This window comes from Macrobrachium rosenbergii, chromosome 4 (assembly GCF_040412425.1).
Source record: "Macrobrachium rosenbergii isolate ZJJX-2024 chromosome 4, ASM4041242v1, whole genome shotgun sequence".
Lineage (NCBI taxonomy): Eukaryota > Metazoa > Arthropoda > Malacostraca > Decapoda > Palaemonidae > Macrobrachium > Macrobrachium rosenbergii.
Window position 1 is genome coordinate 47,558,029 of NC_089744.1, and position 21,714 is coordinate 47,579,742.

The 21,714-nt window shown below is 34.0% G+C and overlaps 1 protein-coding gene across 8 annotated transcripts in view; it reads left to right on the forward strand.

The window, feature by feature from the left end:
- LOC136833991 (transcriptional regulator ATRX-like) overlaps window positions 1-21,714 on the forward strand; it is a 402,256-nt gene that overhangs the window by 208,317 nt on the left and 172,225 nt on the right. For all 8 annotated transcript variants that reach the window (XM_067096278.1, XM_067096295.1, XM_067096286.1 and 5 more), the window contains exon 20: window positions 15,374-15,537. In XM_067096278.1, the coding sequence (XP_066952379.1) occupies window positions 15,374-15,537 (164 nt within the window). The remainder of the gene's footprint in view (window positions 1-15,373; window positions 15,538-21,714) is intronic.

Below are 21,714 nucleotides of genomic sequence, written 5' to 3' on the forward strand. Positions count from 1 at the left end.
TTCTTGCAGTTCTTCTTCTGTGTCTGCTATAATGACTAAATCATCAGCAAACATCAGTTCCCACAGTTCTTCGTTGTTCCTTAATTCTGATGTCAAAGTGTCTATCATGACGAGGAACAAGAATGGCCTCAGAGCTGATCCCTGATGGAGGCCAACCTCCACAGGGAATGCCTCACTCCCCCCATATTTTGTCTGCACACTGGTTCTTGCCCCCTCATACATCATCTCCACTAACCTTACCAACTTCTCTGGTACTCCTCTCTTTCTCAAACACCAATAAACTACTCTTCTTGGTACCTTGTCATATGCCTTTTCAAGATCCACAAAACACATGTTAACTTTCCTATTTCCTTAAAAATATTTCTGTTGGACTTGTCTTACTATAAAAATAGCATCCACTGTGCTCTTTCCTTTCATAAACCCAAACTGCTGCATCTTACTATAAAAATAGCATCCACTGTGCTCTTTCCTTTCATAAACCCAAACTGCTGCTCATGTATATCTATCAGCTCCCTCAATCTCCCTTCTACTATTCTTTCTAGTATTTTGAATACATGCTCCAAAAGCTTTAAGCTTTATTCCTCTGTAGTTCCCACAGTTTTAATCATCCAATTATAGTTCCAGTCCCTTGGCATTTCCTCTACATCCCAGATCTTTTCCAATAGTGAGTGTACCCACTCTTTACCTAGATTTCCCAATGCTTTAATAATTTCTATTACCTCTGACTTTCCTGCAGCTTTATTTACTTTTCCTTTCTTTATAGCATTCTCGACTTCACTCTCTCTGATGTTTGCTATTGGTCCTTTTACTGGAGAAACATTTTCCAGTTCTTCACACACATTCTCGTTGTTTAATAGTTATGAAAAATATTCTTTCCATCTTCTCTTGACCTCTTCTTCCTCAATTAAGATGTTTCCATTTTCATCTTTTATAATTCCTACTTCTCCTACATCCTGCCTGTCTTTTCTTCTCGCTTCTGCAATACTGTAGATTATCTTTTTTCCCTCTGGTGTTCCCATCTTCTCATACCACTCTTTCATGGCTTCTCCCTTTGCAGTCGCTACCTTTCTCTTTGTTTCCCCTCTTTGTCCATTTATACTCCTCTCTTGTTTGGTAGTTATCTTCTTTCCACCCTTTTCTGGCTACACTCTCTTCCTTCTTCACAGCTGTTTGAATCTCTTGATTCCACCACCATGTTCCTCTTTCCTGTTGCTGCTTACCACTTGTCCTCCCACACACCTCTGCTGCTGCTGGAACCACAATCCCTTTCATATCATCCCATATCTCTTCTCTGGCTCTCTCCACTTTACTTCTGAACTCTCTTGCCTTCTCCCTCTTCAGCTTCCAAGTTTTGATCCTCCTATTCTTGGCTGGGGCTTTTCTTTTCCTTTTGCTTTCAACCTAAAATCTGTCACTACCAGTTTGAGATACAACAGATTCATTTGGAATAACCTTACAATCCATAATAATTTTCTTGTCTACCTTCCTAACCAAAACATAATCAATCTGTGCCTCATTTTGTCTACTTTTGTATGTTACCAGATGACTTCTCCTTTTCTCAAACTGTGTATTCATGACTACCAGATTCATAGCTTTTGCTAATTCAAACAATCTATCACCTTCCTGGTTTCTTCTTCCAGAACCTCTTCCTCCATGTATTTCTTCAAGCCATCAGAACTCTCACCTACATGGGCATGCATGTCCCCAGATAGCACTAATAATTCACTTCTTGGAACTCTTTCTATATATTCTAATTTCCCTCTGAATTCCTCCTCCTCCTCTTCACTACATCCTTGTTGAGGGGTGTATGCCGAGATGATATGCCATATTCTCTTACCTTTCACAAACTTTAAGCCCATAAGTCTGTCACTGATATGCTGGACCTCTGTGACTTTCTCCTGCAGATCTGGATGGGGAATAATTCTACCCCATTTCTCCTTGTACCTTCCCCTGTGTAGTAAACTTTATATCCTTCTCCAAGCTTTCTTGCATTTTTCCAGCTCATTGTTGGGTGAGTCAGTAGAGCTGCAGACTGTCACTAGATGGACCGGAGTTCAATTCCCCGGCCGGCTGATGAAGAGTTAGAGGAATTTATTTCTGGTGATAGAAATTCGTTTCTCGCTATAATGTGGTTCAGATTCCACAATAAGCTGCAGGTCCTGTTGCTAAGTAACCAGTTGGTTCTTAGCCACGTAAAATAAGTCTAATCCTTCGGACCAGCCCTAGGAGAGCTGTTAACCCTTAAACGCCGACTGGACGTAACGTACGTCGACTAAAATTGTCTGTTGGGTGCCGAGTGGACGTACCGTACGTCGACTACAAAAAATTTCAACCTTCGGTCAACTTTGACTCAACTGAAATAGTCGAAAAATGCAATTGTAAGCTAAAACTCTTACATTCTAGTAATATTCAATCATTTACCTTCATTTTGCAACAAATTGGAAGTCTCTAGCACAATATTTCGATTTATGGTGAATTTTCGAAAAAAAAACTTTTTCCTTACGTCCGTGCGGTAACTCGGCCGAAAATTTCAGAAATTCTTTCGTCATTTTGTCGTAATGTTTGCACCGGTTTATATTAGTCGTTACATAAATTTTTATATATAGAAATGTGCACAATTTCATGTAGAATACAACAGAAAATAACTCAAGGTTGTAGCTTCTATCAGTTTTGAAATATTTCCATATAATTCACGATAAGTGTCAAAATTTCAACCTCCGGTCAACTTTAACTCGACCGAAATGGTAGAAAAATGCAATTGTAAGCTAAAACTCTTACATTCTAGTAATATTCAGCCATGTACCTTCATTTTGCAACAGATTGGAAGTCTCTAGCACAATATTTCGATTTATGGTGAATTTTTGAAAAAAACTTTTCCCTTACGTCCGCGCGCGGTAACTATGCCGAACATCTCGGAAATTCTTTCGTCACTTTGTCGTAATGTTTGCACCGGTTTATATTAGTCGTTACATAAAGTTTTATATATGGAAATGTGTGCAATTTCATGTAGAATACAACAGAAAATAACTCATGGTTGTAGCTTTTATCAGTTTTGAAATATTTCCATATAAATCACGGTGCCAATATTTCAACCTTCGGTCAACTTTGACTCGACCGAAATGATCGAAAAACGCAGTTGTAAGCTAAAACTCTTACATTCTAGTAATATTCAATCATGTACCTTCATTTTGCAACAAACTGGAAGTCTCTAGCACAATATTTCGATTTATGGTGAACTTTTGAAAAAAAACAAAACTTTTTCCTTACGTCCGCGCGCGGTAACTCGGCCGAACATCTTGGAAATTCTTTCGTCACTTTGTTGTAATGTTTGCACCGTTTTATATCAGTCGTTACATAAAGTTTTATATATGGAAATGTGTGCAGTTTTATGTAGAATACAACAGAAAATAACTCATGGTTGTATCTTTTATCAGTTTTGAAATATTTTCATATAGATCATGGTAAGTGCCAAAATTTCAACCTTTGGTCAACTTTAACTCGACTGAAATGATCGAAAAACACAATTGTAAGCTAAAACTCTTACATTCTATTAATATTCAATCATGTACCTTCATTTCGCAAGAAACTGGAAGTCTCTAGCACAATATTTCGATTTATGGTGAATTTTTGAAAAAAAACAAAACTTTTTCCTTACGTCCGTGCGCGGTAACTCAGCCGAATATCTCAGAAATTTTTTCGTCACTTTGTCATAATGTTTGCACCGTTTTATTTTAGTCATTACATAAAGTTTTATATATGGAAATGTGTGCAATTTCATGTAGAATACAACAAAAAATAACTCATGGTTGTAGCTTTTGTCAGTTTTGAAATATTTTCATATAAATCACGATAAATAGAAAAATTATACTTTTGATCAACTTTAACTCGACCGAAATGGTCGAAAACTGCAATTGTAAGCTAAAACACTTACAGTCTAGTAATATTCAATCAATTACCTTCATTTTGCAACAAACGGGAAGTCTCTAGCACAATATTTCGATTTATGGTGAATTTTTGAAAAAACTTTTTTTTTTTTTACGTCCACGAGTTACGAATTCATGCATCATTTTGTGATATTTTGATTGTTTTACAATTTATATACCAAAATCATTGCAATTTAGTGTACAATACAAAGAAAAAAAATAACTCGTTAGCTTTAACCGTTTTGCTCACAGTGCGATTTGTATACAATTATATATGAAATTTTTTTTTTCGCGATGTCATATATTTCAATACTTATATATGATAATGATATTTTTTCATTTCTAATGGTTGCATACTAAACTTCAGGCAATGACAAAAAAAAAGGAGCCAAAAATTAACTCTAAAGGTGGCCTTACACGTTCAAAAAAAGCGTCAAAATTTTGCATCAAAATTTTGACGTGTAAAACTTTGATACAAAATTTTGATGCATAATTGCCCACACACGTTTAGGCGTTTTTCCCATCAAAATTCAGTATCGTCAAAATCTTCGACATGGATGCATCAAATCTTTTTTTGACATCAAAACGTCCTACACACACTAAAATTTTGCATCAAAATTTTGTTATCAAAATTTTGATGCGAAATTTTGACGCTTTTTTTGAACGTGTATGGGCCCCTTTAATCTTAAAACCTAAGCGTGCTGTGATTTTTTGAAAAAAACTTTTTTTCAGCTTCGGCGCTAACTCCCGAACGCCGTCGGCATACGACAGACACTTTTGTAAACAGAGGCTCGGCATTAGAGGGTTAATCAGCTCAGTGGTCTGGTAAAACTCAGCTATACTTAACTTTAACTTGCACTTTTCCCCTTCCATTTGGTCTCTTGTATACATAGCATCACAATTTTCCTTCTTTGCATGACATCAACCAACTCTCTTCCCTTTCCTGTGAGGTTACCAACATTCCAATTTCCAATTCTCATCCTTCCTTTCTTTTCCAACTCCTTTCTCCTCACAAACTCCTTTAGCCGCAGTAATGACTTCTGCGGTACCCTTTGCATATTTCTCACTGATGTCAGGGAATACTGCAGCGCGCCTCTTATGGGGTACGCCCAAGCCCTATTGCATTCCATCATTGACTTGAGAATCATTATTTAGTTTCTGCCACTATTTTCATACTCAGTTGGCTAGACCAGGCAGCAGCTCTCCCCATATATCCGGGCTTGAGACCGGCAGCAAGTTGGACTGGCTTCTCCCCCCCACTGGCTGGGTTAAAATCATTTCACATATATAAATACATATGTGTATGTGTGTGTGTTTTAGCGGCCCAGGTTCTAAGGGCCATCTTCTATTGAGGTGTAACTGTTTTAAGAACAGAATCAAGCATCTCACTTTTCTTGAGATGTCTATGGTAGCCGTGGCTCTTTCCTTGGGTCAGCTGATCCCTTCTCCTTTGTCATAGGACTCTCACTAAACCTATTTACACAAAGGCCTACTGAAATGAGACACTCATATACTAAACTAGACTTTATTGACAAATTTAACGAGAGTAACTCAGCAAAAGCTACAGTCATGAAATGGAGTGATTCACACCCTCTACCACTGGAAAACATAACTAGAGAAAAATCTGTTTCACAAACAAGCATAGTCATTATTTTATGCCAAGCAATACTAGTGAATAATTTCCTTGTCATCAACAAAGTACCGTATTTGACGGTGTATAAGACGCACTTTTTTAATAAAAAATTGGCCTAAAAAATCCCCCTGCGTCCTATGTACATAATGTAGGCTCAAAATTTAAGAATTTTGGCCGAAATTATACATGAAGCGTCACGTAGATGTTGTAGCCAAGCCTAACATTCGGTGTTATACTAATAACCTATTACAAACCAAAGTTTATTATAATTATTTATCATTGTCACACCATCACCGCAATTACTACTGCTAGTATTATAATCAATATCTACGTTGTTATTATCGATATTTTCATTAAAATGTGTTAATATCATTATCGTCGTCTACAGCGCATCGCCGCATTCCACATTTACAGACTTACAGTACGTGTGCTGCCACCTATTGGTGATTATCTCAAGAGCTTTACGGATAACAAGGCTGAAACGTAGTAAATTCCAGAGCTTGATTGCATACTTTTATAATATATAATGGATATATATAACATATATTACTGTAGGTAACATCTTTATTAATGTTTTTGTTGATTCTGCCGGTAAGAAACAATGTTTACAAATGAATGTGTTGCAATCTATTGGTAAACCTATGAGGTAGCTTTCAGCAGCAGACGAAACATTCGATCATAGTAAATGGCTGATTGTATAATACATATTTTGATAAATATAAATATGGTAAATAACTTCTTTATTAATGTTTTTGTTGATTCTGTTGGTAAGAAACAATATGCATATGATAACCTAATACTACAGTTTTTACTTACCAAATTCATATGAGCATAGGCTAGGAAACCTTATTTTTTTTTCCCCTCAGTGTCCTGCTGAAATTGGGGTGCGTCCAATGCAGACATGCGTCTTATAAGCCATCAAATACGGTAATAAGGTCGTAACGACCACAATAAAAGTCATATCGTGTGTAAGAGTAAAAACACCACTACCTATATATTCATCCTCCAGGACAATGTTCGAATTCCTGTAGAAAGAAATACATCATTATATTAAAACTTAAAATTAATGTACATATTCAAGACAGAAAAAATGCACAAATGGACAATTTCATTATGTAGACATCGTTCGGTTTCACTGCTTCTCAACTGGGGGTTTTCCCTCTAAAGCCTGGAAAAGATATCAGTGTCACTGTGCGTTTTTGCTTACATTCCATGGCCGTAAGTAATGTATCTTTATAGTAGCGATCTTTAAACACTACACCAGGCTAAACACACATGATCCACCCAAGATCGAGACAGTCTCCCCCGTGAGAGAAGTGTTCCTCCCATAAATATCTTATGGGAGATTGCACACACACACGCACATACCCCCTGGAATCTGGGCACTTTCGGCACATCAGTTCAATGTCCTGTCATGCTGTTTCCATGTGTTCAGACCATGATCAAATAGTTCTCTGCAGCTGACTAAGCAAATTCCAATGTCACCACAAATCAAATCCACCTGCAGCGAGCGCCACTGACAGGTCATCACATAGTTCTTCTCTGTCCAAAGTATATATATGTATGTATATATATATATATATATATATATATATATATATATATATATATATATATATATATATATATATATATATATATATATATATATATATATATATATATATATATATATATATATATTTATATACATGCATGCATAAGTAACGCCCTTTGTTTAAGTGGAACAAAATTAAAGCCTTTTTGAATATCATTTATTTTTTCGAACATGAATGTATTGCCACAGGTTAATAGATTAATATAATATATAAACAAAATTAATATAATGCTTATTCAGTTTAATAATGCGGCATAAGTAACGCCCTTTTTAATTTTATATCTTATAATGTATATTTTCTTTATTATTTTCTTTAATTAATTTGCTAAATCTTCATTTTTTCAGATATTTTATACAACCATGAGATTAACAAAGGAACAGAGAGTAAAAGCAATTCAATTGTACTATCAAAACAATAAAAATGGTGCTGAAACTGCAAGATTGTTATCAGCTAAATTTAACATCCCAAGGGTGCAAAGCCGAAATGTCATTTGTATTGAACATTATTAAACCGAATAAGCAGTATATTAATTTTGTTAATATATTATATTAATCTATTAACCTGTGGCAATACATTCATGTTTGAAAAAATAAAGGATAATCAAAAAGGCTTTAATTTTGTTCCACTTAAACATAGGGCGTTACTTATGCAGCACCCTGTATATATCTTTATATATAGATTATATATACAGTATATATATATATATATATATATATATATATATATATATATATATATATATATATATATATGTGTGTGTGTGTGTGTGTATGTATATATATATATATATATATATATATATATATATATATATATTTTTTTTTTTTTTTTTTTTTGCAAAATTAAGCACTCCTAAATTCATTGCCACTGTTGAATTGTTATAAGCTGTATTCTGCTAAACCTAAGCTGCTTTTGTAATGTCGTAAATTACAGTAGAATTATTATTAAAAAATTTATCCCACTGCCCTAGTTACATGTTTTGTCGAAGGTATTCAGCCATACTGTAGCTATATATTTAAACAACATTAAGTCCTTATATGCAAATACACAAAAGTGGTTTATCTGACCCTTCTCTTCTGAATATTTGGGGGGGGGGATTTATATACTCATTGGTCTTAATATACCTCCAAATGCATTTAAATGTCATTACTGGAAAATTAACCCTTTAACGCCGACTGGACGTATTTTACGTCGACAAAAATTGTCTGTCGGGTGCCAAGTGGATGTAAAATACGTCGACTACAAAAAGTTTTTTTTAACTATTCACGGAAAAATACTTACAGGCCTTGTTTGCGAAAAATTTTAAATCGCGTGCCTTGAAGGATGCTGGGAGTTCACGGATCACGCTGTTGTTTTGTTTACAAGCATGACCCAGCTGCGCATGCGCGAATTTCTTTCTTATCCCAAAAGAAAGCATCAGCTAACTCTGCTGAAAATCTCAGAAATTCTTCAGTCACTTTGTCGTAATTTTTGCACCATTTTCTATTAGCCTTTATATAAAGTTTTATATATGAAAATGTGTGCAATTTCATGTAGAATACAACAGAAAATAACTCATGGTTGTAGATTTATCAATTTTGACATATTTTCATATAAATCACAATAAGTGCCAAAATTTCAACCTTTGGTCAATTTTGACTCGACCGAAATGGTCGAAAACTGCAATTGTAAGCTAAAACTCTTACATTCTAGTAATATTCAATCATTTACCTTCATTTTGCAGCAAACGAGAAGTCTCTAGCACAATATTTCAATTTATGGTGAATTTAAAAAAAAAAACTTTTTCCTTATGTCCGTGCTAACTCTGCTGAAAATCTCAGAAATTCTTTAGTCTTTTGCATTGTTTTCTATTAGTCAATACATAAAGTTTTATATATGAAAATGTGTGCAATTTCATGTAAAATACAACAAAAAATAACTCATGGTTGTAGCTTTTATCAATTTTGAAGTATTTTCATATAAATCACGATGTGCCAAAATTTCAACCTTCGGTCAACTTTGACTTGACCGAAATGGTCGAAAAATGCAATTGTAAGCTAAAACTCTTACATTCTAGTAACATTCAATCATTTACCTTCATTTTGCAACAAACGAGAAGTCTCTAACACAATATTTCGATTTATGGTGAATTTTTGAAAAAAAAACTTTTTCCTTACGTCCGCGCTAACTGTGCTGAAAATCTTGTAATAGCCTGACGCCATCTCTTTCAAACACGTGTGTGTTCATGTGTTCGTCATCCATCAGAGTGGACAAGACAACAAGAGCATCTTGTTTTCTTTCTCTAAAGGAACACAATTTCAACCACACAATATTTCCGTTTGTTTCTCCCTAGCTATGCACAATCACCACTACTTGCATTGCCATGCAAGCATTCTAATCATGTACTCATAATGTTCCAACGAATCTTCTGTATCAAACTGTGTATGTTTCTGTTTGTGAAGACGCCAAACGTCTCGCCACTCCGATGGACAACGAACACATGAACACACACGTGTTTGGAAGAGACGGTGTCAGGCTCTTACAATCTCAGAAATTCTTTAGCCACTTTGTTGAAATTTTTGCACCGTTTTATATTAGCCGTTACATAACGTTTTACGTATGAAAATGTTAGCAATTTCATGTAGAATACAACAAAAAATAATTCATGGTTGTAGCTTTTATCAATTTTGAAATATTTTCATATAAATCACGGTAAGTGCCAAAATTTCAACCTTCGGTCAACTTTGACTCGACCGAAATGGTCGAAAAATGCAATTGTAAGCTAAAACTCTTACATTCTAGTAATATTCAATCATTTACCTTCATTTTGCAACAAACGAGAAGTCTCTAGCACAATATTTCGATTTATGGAGAATTTTTGAAAAAAAAAAATTTTCCTTACCTCCGCACGCGCTAACTCTGCTGAAAATCTCAGAAATTCTTTAGTCACTTTGTCATAATTTGTGCACCGTTTTACATTAGCCGTTACATAATGTTTTATATATGAAAATGTGCACAATTTCATGTAGAATACAACAAAAAATAATTCATGGTTGTAGCTTTTATCAGTTTTGAAATATTTTCATATAAATCACGGTAAGTGCCAAAATTTCAACCTTCGGTCAACTTTGACTCAACCGAAATGGTCGAAAAACGCAATTGTAAGCTAAAACTCTTACATTCTAGTAATATTCAATCATTTACATTCATTTTGCAAAAACGAGAAGTCTCTAGCACAATATTTCGATTTATGGTGAATTTTTGAAAAAACTTTTTCCTTATGTCCGTGCGCGGTAACTGCTGAAAATCTCAGAATTTCTTCAGTCACTTTGTTGTAATTTTTGCACCGTTTTGTATTAGCCATTACATAAATTTTATATATGAAAATGTGCACAATTTCATGTAAAATACAACAAAAAATAACTCATGGTTGTAGCTTTTATCAGTTTTGAAATATTTTCATATAAATCACGATGTGCCAAAATTTCAACCTTTGGTCAATTTTGACTTGACCGAAATGGTCGAAAAATGCAATTGTAAGCTAAAACTCTTACATTCTAGTATTATTCAATCATTTACCTTCATTTTGCAGCAAATGGGAAGTCTTTAGCACAATATTTCGATTTATGGTGAATTTATGAAAAAAACTTTTTTTTACGTCCGCGCGTTACGAATTCTTACATCATTTTGAGATAATATTTTCTGTGTTGCTTTGATCGTTTTACAATTTGTTATATACCAAAATCATCGCAATTTAGTGTACAATACAAAGAAAAACAAAATAACTTGTTAGCTTTAACCGTTTTGCTCACAGCGCGATTTGTATACAATTATATATGAAATTTTTTTTCGCACTGTCATATATTTCAATATTTATATATGATAATGATATTTTTTTCATTTCTGATGGTTGCATACTAAACTACAGGCAATGACAAAAAAGGAGCCAAAAATGAACTCTTAATCTTAAAAACTAAGCGTGCTGATTTTTTTAAAAAAACTTTTTTCCCGCTTCGGCGCTAACTCCCGAACGCCGCCGGCTTACGACAGACACTTTTGTAAATAGAGGCTCGACGTTTAAGGGTTAATGTACTTCAAACCATTCTTGAAGAAATTCATTCAACCCATATATCCTATAACTGATCTGTCCTTAAACAGAGTGAATGTTTAAAATAAGAAATAATAGGAACTGGGTTTATCTGTTCTAGGCATCCATAAATAGAGCAAATAAAATAAAATAATTTTAACTCAGATTTAACATGCCTAATATGCAAAATAAAAAGACAAACAAAAGTAAATAGATGAAATAAGTAAATAATTGTTTTCTCTTTTTGTGTAACAGGGAGAGCTGATGACACATGTTCTAAGTAGTGAGAAAGGTGAAGAGAAAGAGATGTTATTGTTAGGAAGGGGTGTCCCCTTCCATAAGAATGGCATGGAACTGTGGTTCTGAGGTTTCTCTTTTCTGTTTCTTTCTACTGCTTTCTTGACATTCAATATTTCTTTCTCACTAAAAAGCTGTCCAGTGTTGCTTCTTTTGCCTGTACTTTAAGATTTTCTTACAGTGAGAGATAACACTGTCATTCAGCAAATTTATAACAGTCTGTTACAGTTCTGTCAGGGTGATATTTTTCAAGGAAACTTTCCACTTCATCCCATTTTGCACACATTTCTTTTTATTAAAGAACTAAGACATTCTCCCTTTTGTCCTTTTCTGAAGACAATTCCTCAGCTGTTGTCAGTTTCTGGTCCCTCTGAATGTCTTGCAGGTCTTCTGCGGTCAGCTCTGCTTTGTGCTCCTCCACATCATCATCACTGAACTCCAAGCCCATTGACTCTCCCAGAGACAATACCCTTCACAACAGGCTCAGCCTTGCTAGCAACTCTAGGCTTCTTAGGAACCATGATGACTTATGTGCAATACAATTACTTTGCATCAGAATAACAAAAAATAAAGACAGTTTAGCAGAGACATACAATGAGCAAGACACACACATAGACTGAACTCTTCCCTTTGTTTCAGGTGGAAACCCCACACTCATGATGTGCTTAATCCCACATGTTTTAGCCAGCTGAGTTGTCTCTGTATGTCCTTACTCTAAACGAAGTTCAGTTAATGGAGTGGAACTGTTCCTTGAACAAAAGTCCTTTAATCAAATTATCTATTAATCGTCAACTCCGCACACAAACCCAATAACTTGTGAAAGATGTAACATCCCAGTAACAATCAAACACATCTTGATTGACGTCCCAGATGGCATCATGAAAGAAAGACTTATTTACAAAATAAATCAATAAAGGATATTCTAGCAGAAGGTAATAACTTTTCAATTAATAATATCATTCTCTTCCTAAACAAAATTAAATTGATAAGTAAAATATAATCTCCCCTTTTTTTTTTTTCTCGATTGTTTTTTCTAACTCCCCCTTTTTTATTATTTATTTATTTAGTTAACTACTTAATTTTTTTTATGTACTCTTTCCCCCATTCTTTTCCCAGTCCGAGAAGAACCCTAAAAGAGTTCAGAGGTCTGGTTAAACAAATCATTTATAACTAACTAACTAACAATACCTTTGTTAATTGAGGGATGACTGAATTTCCTCTTCTTAATTTGACTTCTATATACTAATAGTATGATTATAAAATAAATGCCATCTTAAACAAAGCAATGTACTAATTAAATATAGAAGAACAACTTCTTTCAATATCGATGCATTTTCCTCCTCTACTATACCCTGTACTCAAAACAAATAAGCAACAGTATTGTAATAACATTTTAAAGAAGTGTTTTAGCTTACAATTGCAGTTTTCGACCATTTTGGTCGAGTTAAAGTTGACCGAAGGTAGAATTTTTTCTATTTATCATGATTTATATGAAAATATTTCAAAACTGATGAAAGCTACAACCATGAGTTTTTTTTTTTTTTGTATTCTACATGAAATTGCGCACATTTTCATATATAAAACTTTATGTAACGACTAATATAAAATGGTGCAAACATTACAAAAAAGTGACGAAAGAATTTCTAAGATGTTCGGCCAAGTTACCGCGTGGACGTAAGGAAAAAGTTTTTTTCAAAAATTCACCATAAATCGAAATATTGTGCTAGAGACTTCCAATTTGTTGCAAAATGAAAGGTACATGATTGAATATTACTAGAATGTAAGAGTTTTAGCTTACAATTGTGTTTTTCGACCATTTCAGTAGAGTTAAATTTTACCAAAGGTTTCAATTTTTGCACTTATCGTGATTTATATGAAAATATTTCAAAACTGATAAAAGCTACAACCATGAGTTATTTTTTGTTGTATTATACATGACATTGCGCACATTTTCATATATAAAACTTTATGTAATGACTAATATAAAACGGTGCAAACATTACAACAAAGTGACGAAAGAATTTCTGAGATGTTTGGCCGAGTTACCGCGTGGACGTAAGGAAAAAAATGTTTTTTTTTTTTTTTTTTTTTTTTTTTTTCAAAAATTCACCATAAATCGAAATATTGTGCTAGAGACTTCCAGTTTGTTGCAAAATGAAGGTACATGATTGAATATTACTAGAATGTAAGAGTTTTAGCTTACAATTGTGTTTTTCGACCATTTCGGTCGAGTTAAAGTTGACCGAAGGTTGAAATTTTGGCACATCATGATTTATGTGGAAATATTTCAAAACTGATAAAAGCTACAACCATGGGTTTTATTTTGCTGTATTGTACATGAAATTGCGCACATTTTCATAAAATAAAACTTTATGTAACGACTAATATAAAACAGTGCAAACATTACGACAAAGTGACGAAAGAATTTTTGAGATGTTCGGCGGAGTTACCGCGAGCGGACGTAAGGGAAAAGTTTTTTAAAAAATTCACCATAAATCGAAATATTGTGCTAAAGACTTCCAGTTTATTGTAAAATGAAGGTACATGATTGAATATTACTAAAATGTAAGAGTTTTAGCTTACAATTGTGTTTTTCGACCATTTCGGTTGAGTCAAAGTTGACCGAAGGTTGAAATTTTTGCACTTATCGTGATTTATATGAAAATATTTCAAAACTGATAAAAGCTACAACCATGGATTGTTTTTTGTTGTATTTTACATGAAATTGCGCACATTTTCATATATAAAACTTTGTGTAACGGCTAATATAATACGGTGCAAAAATTATGACAAAATGAGGAAAGAATTTCTGAAATTTTCAGCCGAGTTACCGCGCGGACGTATGGAAAGTTTTTTTTTTTTAAATTCACCATAAATCGAAATATTGTGCTAGAGACTTCCAATTTGTTGCAAAATGAAGGTACATGATTGAATATTACTAGAATGTAAGAGTTTTAGCTTACAATTGTGTTTTTCGACCATTTCGGTCGAGTCAAAGTTGACCGAAGGTTGAAATTTATTGTAGTCGACGTACGGTACGTCCACTCGTCACCTGACAGACAATTTTAGTCGACTTACGATACGTCCATTCGTCACCTGACAGACAATTTTAGTCGACTTACGATACGTCCAGTCGGCGTTTAAGGGTTAACATAGGTATGACTGGTAAAATGAATTAGCAGAAAATAATTAGAAAAATCTTTGTATATTGAGAAAATGGGAAATATCCTTGTTGACGAATCACAGAAAACAGTTTTTGAGTACTGTCATTCCAGTCAGTTTTTGGTAAAGAAAATTTATTGAATATAACTAAGAATTGTGTATCATGTCATTAGTTTTGCTGCCATCTCCAGTCTCACCATTCTGGGTGAAACACCATCTTTAATTCCTGTACAAAATATAAAAAAAACCATTTCCACTTCATATTCTATAATACTGTAAACAAATGATACTTGTCAACTGCTCAGAGCACACTAAATAATATGGAATGAAATTGTAATATATGAGATAACCTGTTGCCCTTAGAACTGTGGCATCCCGAGTTGGTCAACATCCCAAACATACATTCCATGTCTGCCTGTGATGCGTTAAGCACTTGATAAAATGCATGTGATAAATAATACATATATGTAGGAATGTATTCATGTTTAAAAGTTTTTTATGGATAGAATTAAGCAAATAAGGAGCAAAAACTGAAAGTTTGTTATAAAAAAATGGTGAAAGTAGCGTCTTGACAAAATATACTGAACCAGAAAATTCCAGATTAAAGATATTAAAATTTTACTGTCACTTCTATTATTAAGTTCATGTACTTTTTTTTATAAATTGCTGATATTTATTCACAATTATTTTGCAGAGCCAAGGATTTATGGGCTCGTGCCTACAGATTAGATGATTGGTGGAAGGAAGGTGGGGTGTGTATCATGGGTTATGATATGTTCCGAAATCTTTCAAATCCCAAGAGCAAGCGCTTTAAGGCTAAAATGAAGGAAATCTTCCTGAAGACTTTAGTTGACCCAGGTAAAGTGTTGCACCTCTATCACCTTTTCAAAATACTACAGAAATTGAACTTCTTTGACATATGGCATGGATGGAGATTACTCTTGTTTTTAAGATGATAGTGCAGTCATTCAGTTTAGTGTTTTGATATATTAAAAGTTAGGTGATTTAATAATGGCAAAAATGTAAGGGGTGTGCCAAAAACCTTGGATTGGGAAAATTCATTATTAGTTAGCTATTTGGACATTGTAATGTGTAAATAAAAATAAACTAGTGCATTATAGTCAAAAGAATTCTTTTATCGCTATATAAACAATTTGTGAGCATACTCTTTGGCCATGCTAATGATTATCAAAGTGTAACAGTAGATCATGAAATTTCACCTGAGATTTCATGCAAGTTTCCCACTCAGCGGAGGATTTTTTGAAGTTACCCACTCAGTAGAGGATTTTGTGTGAGATGACTTTAACTAGATAAAAAATTAATGACCCTCCTATTAGGTGTAGCTTTTACAGAATTTTTATTTAATATGTATGATTACATGTCCTTTACATAATTATGATTTTATGCAAGTTAGTGCAAATATTTATGTATCTTTTATTCAAGTGTAAACTAGCCATTTTTCATGGCTTTTTTCGAACTATTTTGTATAATTTTTAATTTTTTTAAAATAAGCATAAGCATATTCATTTTTATTGCATCCTCGCAAAATTTTTAGAAAAGTTTTCTAATATGGAGTATTTATACACAAAAAGTCAACTTCCTACTTATCACAGTCTCAGGGTACTCAAAAAATGCAGTAATTCTTTTTTTTACCCTTAATGGACAGGCATCATCATATGAGTATCTATAACAGCTTTTGAGTGATGGACGGGCTAACTCATATGAGTACAGGCAGTCCCCGGTTATTGGCAGGGGTTCCATTCCCGGCAGCGTCATAACTGAAAATCTGCGATAATAGCATCGATCCCCGGTTATCGGCGTCAATAACCGGGGATCGGAGCCGACAACCAGGGATTGTCACCGCCGATAACTGGGGATCAGCGCCGATAACTGGAGATAAGTGTTGAAAATCCAGTTCTTGTTGTTGCAAGACAAGCGCTGTAAAACCAGATCGGCGATAACCGGGGACTGCCTGTATTAATACTACTCACCATACTATTTGGATGAATTTAGCAGGAAAGATGTTCATAGCACTTATATATATACATGGTTGAAAAATGACTCATGGCAACTGTATAGCTCAGCACAGGACAGAAGGGGGATTATTGTACCTTGAGACTTGATGGGGGAATATTTTGCCCCTCTCTATCCCTTGGTGTCTTTTTATATATTTGCTCATAAATATACCCAGGGATTGCTGTTGGTTTTAGTTCTTATTTATGATATATGTCAGCTATAACTGTAATTTTGCAAAGAAAAGTGTGAAGAAATATTAGAAAAAGCATGTATACCTCACAGAATGTTACTGCATCTCCCCATCTCGGTAAAATTTGTAAAATATTGTACAACAAATATACTCAGAATTTGTTACTGATTTTAGCTCTTATCTGTTATGATATTGTGAGAGCTGTAATTATAATTTTCTTATCTGTTATGATATTGTTGAGAGCTGTAATTATAATTTTACAAATTGAATTAAAATAGATTATTAGAAAAAACATGTGTAACTTGATTAAATTAGCATATTTGACATGTGTCTTGTAAAACGGCTCCACACAGGGTTGTAAATAGTCACTTTCAACTTCCTGCGAAAGGTAGGGAAACATTTTTAAATTTTTTTTTCTTACACCATGTGCATTTGCATATCTTCCTCTTTCCATTGATGCATTTTTTCTTAAACTGGCCAACCTTAAAGTTTGCCTGTTCTGGGGGTGTGTTTAATATATATTTAACCAGTTCCTTAAGGGTTAATTTGATGTTTTGTGAAAACTTAGAAATGAAAAATTAATTTTTCATAAGTGGACGAGTGAAACTATAGTTCGACAGATCTAAACTGATAGATTGTTTACCTCCTTGAGAAAAGCGCTGCTGCCACTTCTCTCTTAACCTTTAAATCGTCCCCATCTTAAGTCTTCAGCCATCTCCCAGTAGGGCAATATTTGGGACAGTACTCAATGGAAGTGACCGTATAAATCCTAATCCGTTAACTCCATCCCCATTCCATTTGGTTATTACTTTGGAGACTTTATTTATTGTTATATTTGCTATGACTTTTACCTGTAAATTTTACGTACATTACATATCTTATTTGATGATCTTTTTCATTAAAAGTAATAAAAATCTGTAATTACCATTTATTGTCTTATGACATTTTCATATAATCTCGTCAGTAGAGTACCTTATATTTATTCTTTTTTTATTATTTAACTTTTCCGTCTGCCATACTATCCATTTCCTAAACGAGTTTGTAACATTTTGCATTTCATTGCCCGTATTATAAGTTTCCCTAATCTTCATTCATCAAGTTATGATTTACTTTAGTTTCATTTCCTTTTTCATAGTATATTTTATCTTTAAAACCACACAGTATTCTGCCTTATTTCTCTCTTGACTACAATTTCATTGATCTCCATTCTATTTGGTTATAACTTTTAAGGTTGTAATATTCTCTTATGTTTTTATAATGTATACCTTTCAAGTTTTGCATAAAATACATGGCATTTTATCTAAAACTGTTTTGCATTTAAAGTAAAAAAAAAAAATCGGCCATTACTATGCATCATTTCTTATGACATTTTCTTCTGAAAAATATGTGTCATACAGAAATGAAAACATAGTGTAAAAAAAAAAGATTGATTATAACTCATAAATCTAATGCATGTAACAATTTTTACTTTTTATAAGGTTGTTGCACATAAACTCATCATTGGGAGAGAAATAATTTATTTACAGTAATTACCACAGGAATTGCAATAATATGATTATATACAAAATGTACATTACGAAGAATCTTCGTCGTCAGATGACCTTAGTTCAATAACGAACGAGTCAATATATTTATCGATACAGATATCTTTTGCAGCATCGGCTATTTGCAAATTTTCGGAATGTTTAACTGCATTTGCCCAGTTTTCAGCCGTCACTGACTGAATTGCTTCTTTGTGAGAGGTTTAAGATCAGCCATTTTAAAATTGTTTCTTTTTGCCACATAGGTCTTTACTTGGGCCCAAATCAGTTCAATGGGATTGTATTCACAGTGATATGGAGGTAACCTAACCACTTGATGTCCATTGTCTCGTGCCATTCTGTCTATAACATAATCATTTCTGATTCCATACGACAGTGATTTGACCATTTCAGTAATTCACACTTGTTCAAATTATCACTTGATTTGCACCCTTATTCTTTAGCCACTCCTTCATAACGTCTTTTTGTCTGCCATTGTCGGAGGTTTGTCAATTAAATGCGGAATGATATGAGGCGTTATCCAAAACAAGGATAGACGATGGCGGTATATTTGGAAGAAGTTGATACTTGAACCATTCTTCAAACATTTTAGAATTCATTTGATGGTGGTAATCACCATCATTTTAGATTCAAACACTAAGTCTGCATTTTGTACAAATCCTTCCTTAGAGCCAGCATGCAGAATGATGAGTCTTTTTCCTCTTCCAGTAGGCGGTTTCACTCCCGTTGCTTTTTTGAATTCGTATCCATCCAGCAATGATTCACTGTATAGTTTTGATTTACCCAAGTTTCGTCTATGTGTATCACTGAATCACTCCCCTTCTCTCGAATAATTTTCATTTTCCTTAGAAATGCTGTTCTTGCACTAACCACATCAGGCCGTTCCAGAAGAAATGGTTTTCCGTCCACTCTTCCGTATTTAAAACCCATTTCTTTTAAAATTATGCGCAAAGATTCCTTACTTCCACTGAATTCCGTATTTTCTTTAAACTCACACAGGATTTTATCAAGATTGGGTTTTTCTTCTCTAAAATAGAAATTGAGAACAATTCTCCGCAAAGTACATTTATCAAAATCGTCTATGTTTGTCACAGGTTTTGACCTTTTCCATTTCTTCTTGTTGCTGAACGGCGGAGTTGCATCATTTTCCTCAGACTCTCTTGCCTCTTTGCAACAACGATGAATGGTAGCTTCGCTCAACTTTGTTGCCTCAGTGGCATGGAGAACTGCTTGCGATACATCATGAAGTGGACCGCCATTCAGTTTTTCTCTGACGAAGTACTTATAAACGTAATAAGCCATTCGTCGGACTTTTCCTGGCAGATGACCACTTGGAAACTCTTCCATGATCAACTGTATCACAGCGTACTTTCTGAAGGAATGAATTAATTTCACTACTGACTATTGTTCTCAGTAAACTAAAGGAAGAAGTCATTCTTTTTGGCGCGTAATTAAGTTCTCAGCTAGACCGGGAGGTCGGGCTTATCCAAAGGGTAGCTTAAGAGATAAACTTCATGGTTTAATAGGCTTGGCCCACCTTCATATCGCCTGTCAAAGGTTACAAGAAAAGTGGCAGTGTCTTTCAAAGCATTTGTCACGTTTATAAATGCGATTTCTCATCTTTTTTACAAATAAAATTAAAATCACAATATGTGAACGTGTAAGTACATCAAAACATGCTAAAAACTTTAAACTACTCATTTATTGATTCGTGCGTTATAAAGTAAGGTATTAAAAACTGGATACTGGTAGATATGGCAACAGGGTTCTTACCCAAAGAAAAAAACAATCTCTCAGTTTAGATCTGTCGAACTATAGTATTACAGTCCAATCTCTCAAATCCGGGAACCATGGGACCAGGCCATTGCTGGACCACAGAAAATCCTGAAATATAGAACACACCCATAAAAAATGAAGCCCGTATGTAAACATAGTCTTGCAAGCTAATTCCACATACAAATAGCCTATTTGCCAACATAGCCTACTTGGGTAAGGTCTGACACCACATTTCATAATTTTATTACTCATATATTTTCACTTTATCATTTTATAACTTCATACTGTATAATTTTCTTTAAAACAGTGTACTGTAACACATTTAGCCTACATTTCCGAGTTAGCCGAACTGCTTAACCGTAAGTCAGTTACTTAACTTTTCTCAAATCTCTGTTATATTATCGGTGACTTTCATCTCCTAAATTTTTTATCTTCATAATTATTGCTACTAGATTCTTTGTCATTCATTTTGGTTCTAGAGGGTAATGAACTGACAAAAATAAAGAATGAATTTTGGCGATTACTCATTGCATTTGACAGTTTGCCGTCAAAATTAAACAAAGCGCACCGCCATCTATTGAGGAAAATGAACACTAAACATTTGCTAACCAAAAGGGAAGGATAGAAACCTTTTCTAGCATAGATAAAGCTTTATGCTTGCACTTCTTACCTTTAGTATCATCTGATCGTATGGGTGGCATATCGAATTGGTAAATATACAGCTATATATAAAAGAAATGATCAAAACCAAGTCCTTCAAACACTAAGAGTAAGTAATTCGTGTGTTGCCAAATGTCTCATTGTTTTGATTGAAAGTTTTGACTTGGTAGAGCCTTCTCAAGTGGAATCTTTTAAAAATTACATTTATTCATTTAAAGTTAATTTTGAAAACATTTGACTTCACACATTTTCATTAACAAAATTGCTTTCATAGAAACAAAAGAGGTATGCCATAATTTTTGCTGTGTGGAAGTTGTAAACAATATGTGGTGCCACCTTGTGGCTGCTAAATGAACTAATGGTGGCTGATTCAAAATGGAGCTGAACCATGTGAGTTTCTGGACCACAGAATGCCAGTTTTAAGAGGTTCAACTGTACGTAATACCTATATTTGCTGAGGTTGAAAAACAAGAAGGAAAAAATCTTTGGCCTCGTACTTTTTTGTTGTAATTTTGAATATTTAAATTTAGGGAAAACATATTTGCTCAAATTAACTAAATTTAGAGGTTGAGTTTTTGGATGTCCTCATGGTCAAGCATGTTTGAACAATACAGGCAGTCCCCGGTTTACGACGGGTCCGGCTTACGATGTTCCAAGGTTACGATGCTTTTCAAATATATTCATCAGAAATTATTTCCTGGTTTACGACGCATGTTCTGGGGTTACGACGCCGATCCAACAGAAGAAATATGGCTCCAAAACGGCAGAATAATAAAAATGTGTTTTTTTTTTTTTTTATGAAAAACTCAATAAAAATGCAGTTTACATGGTTTTCAATGAACCAAAAGCATT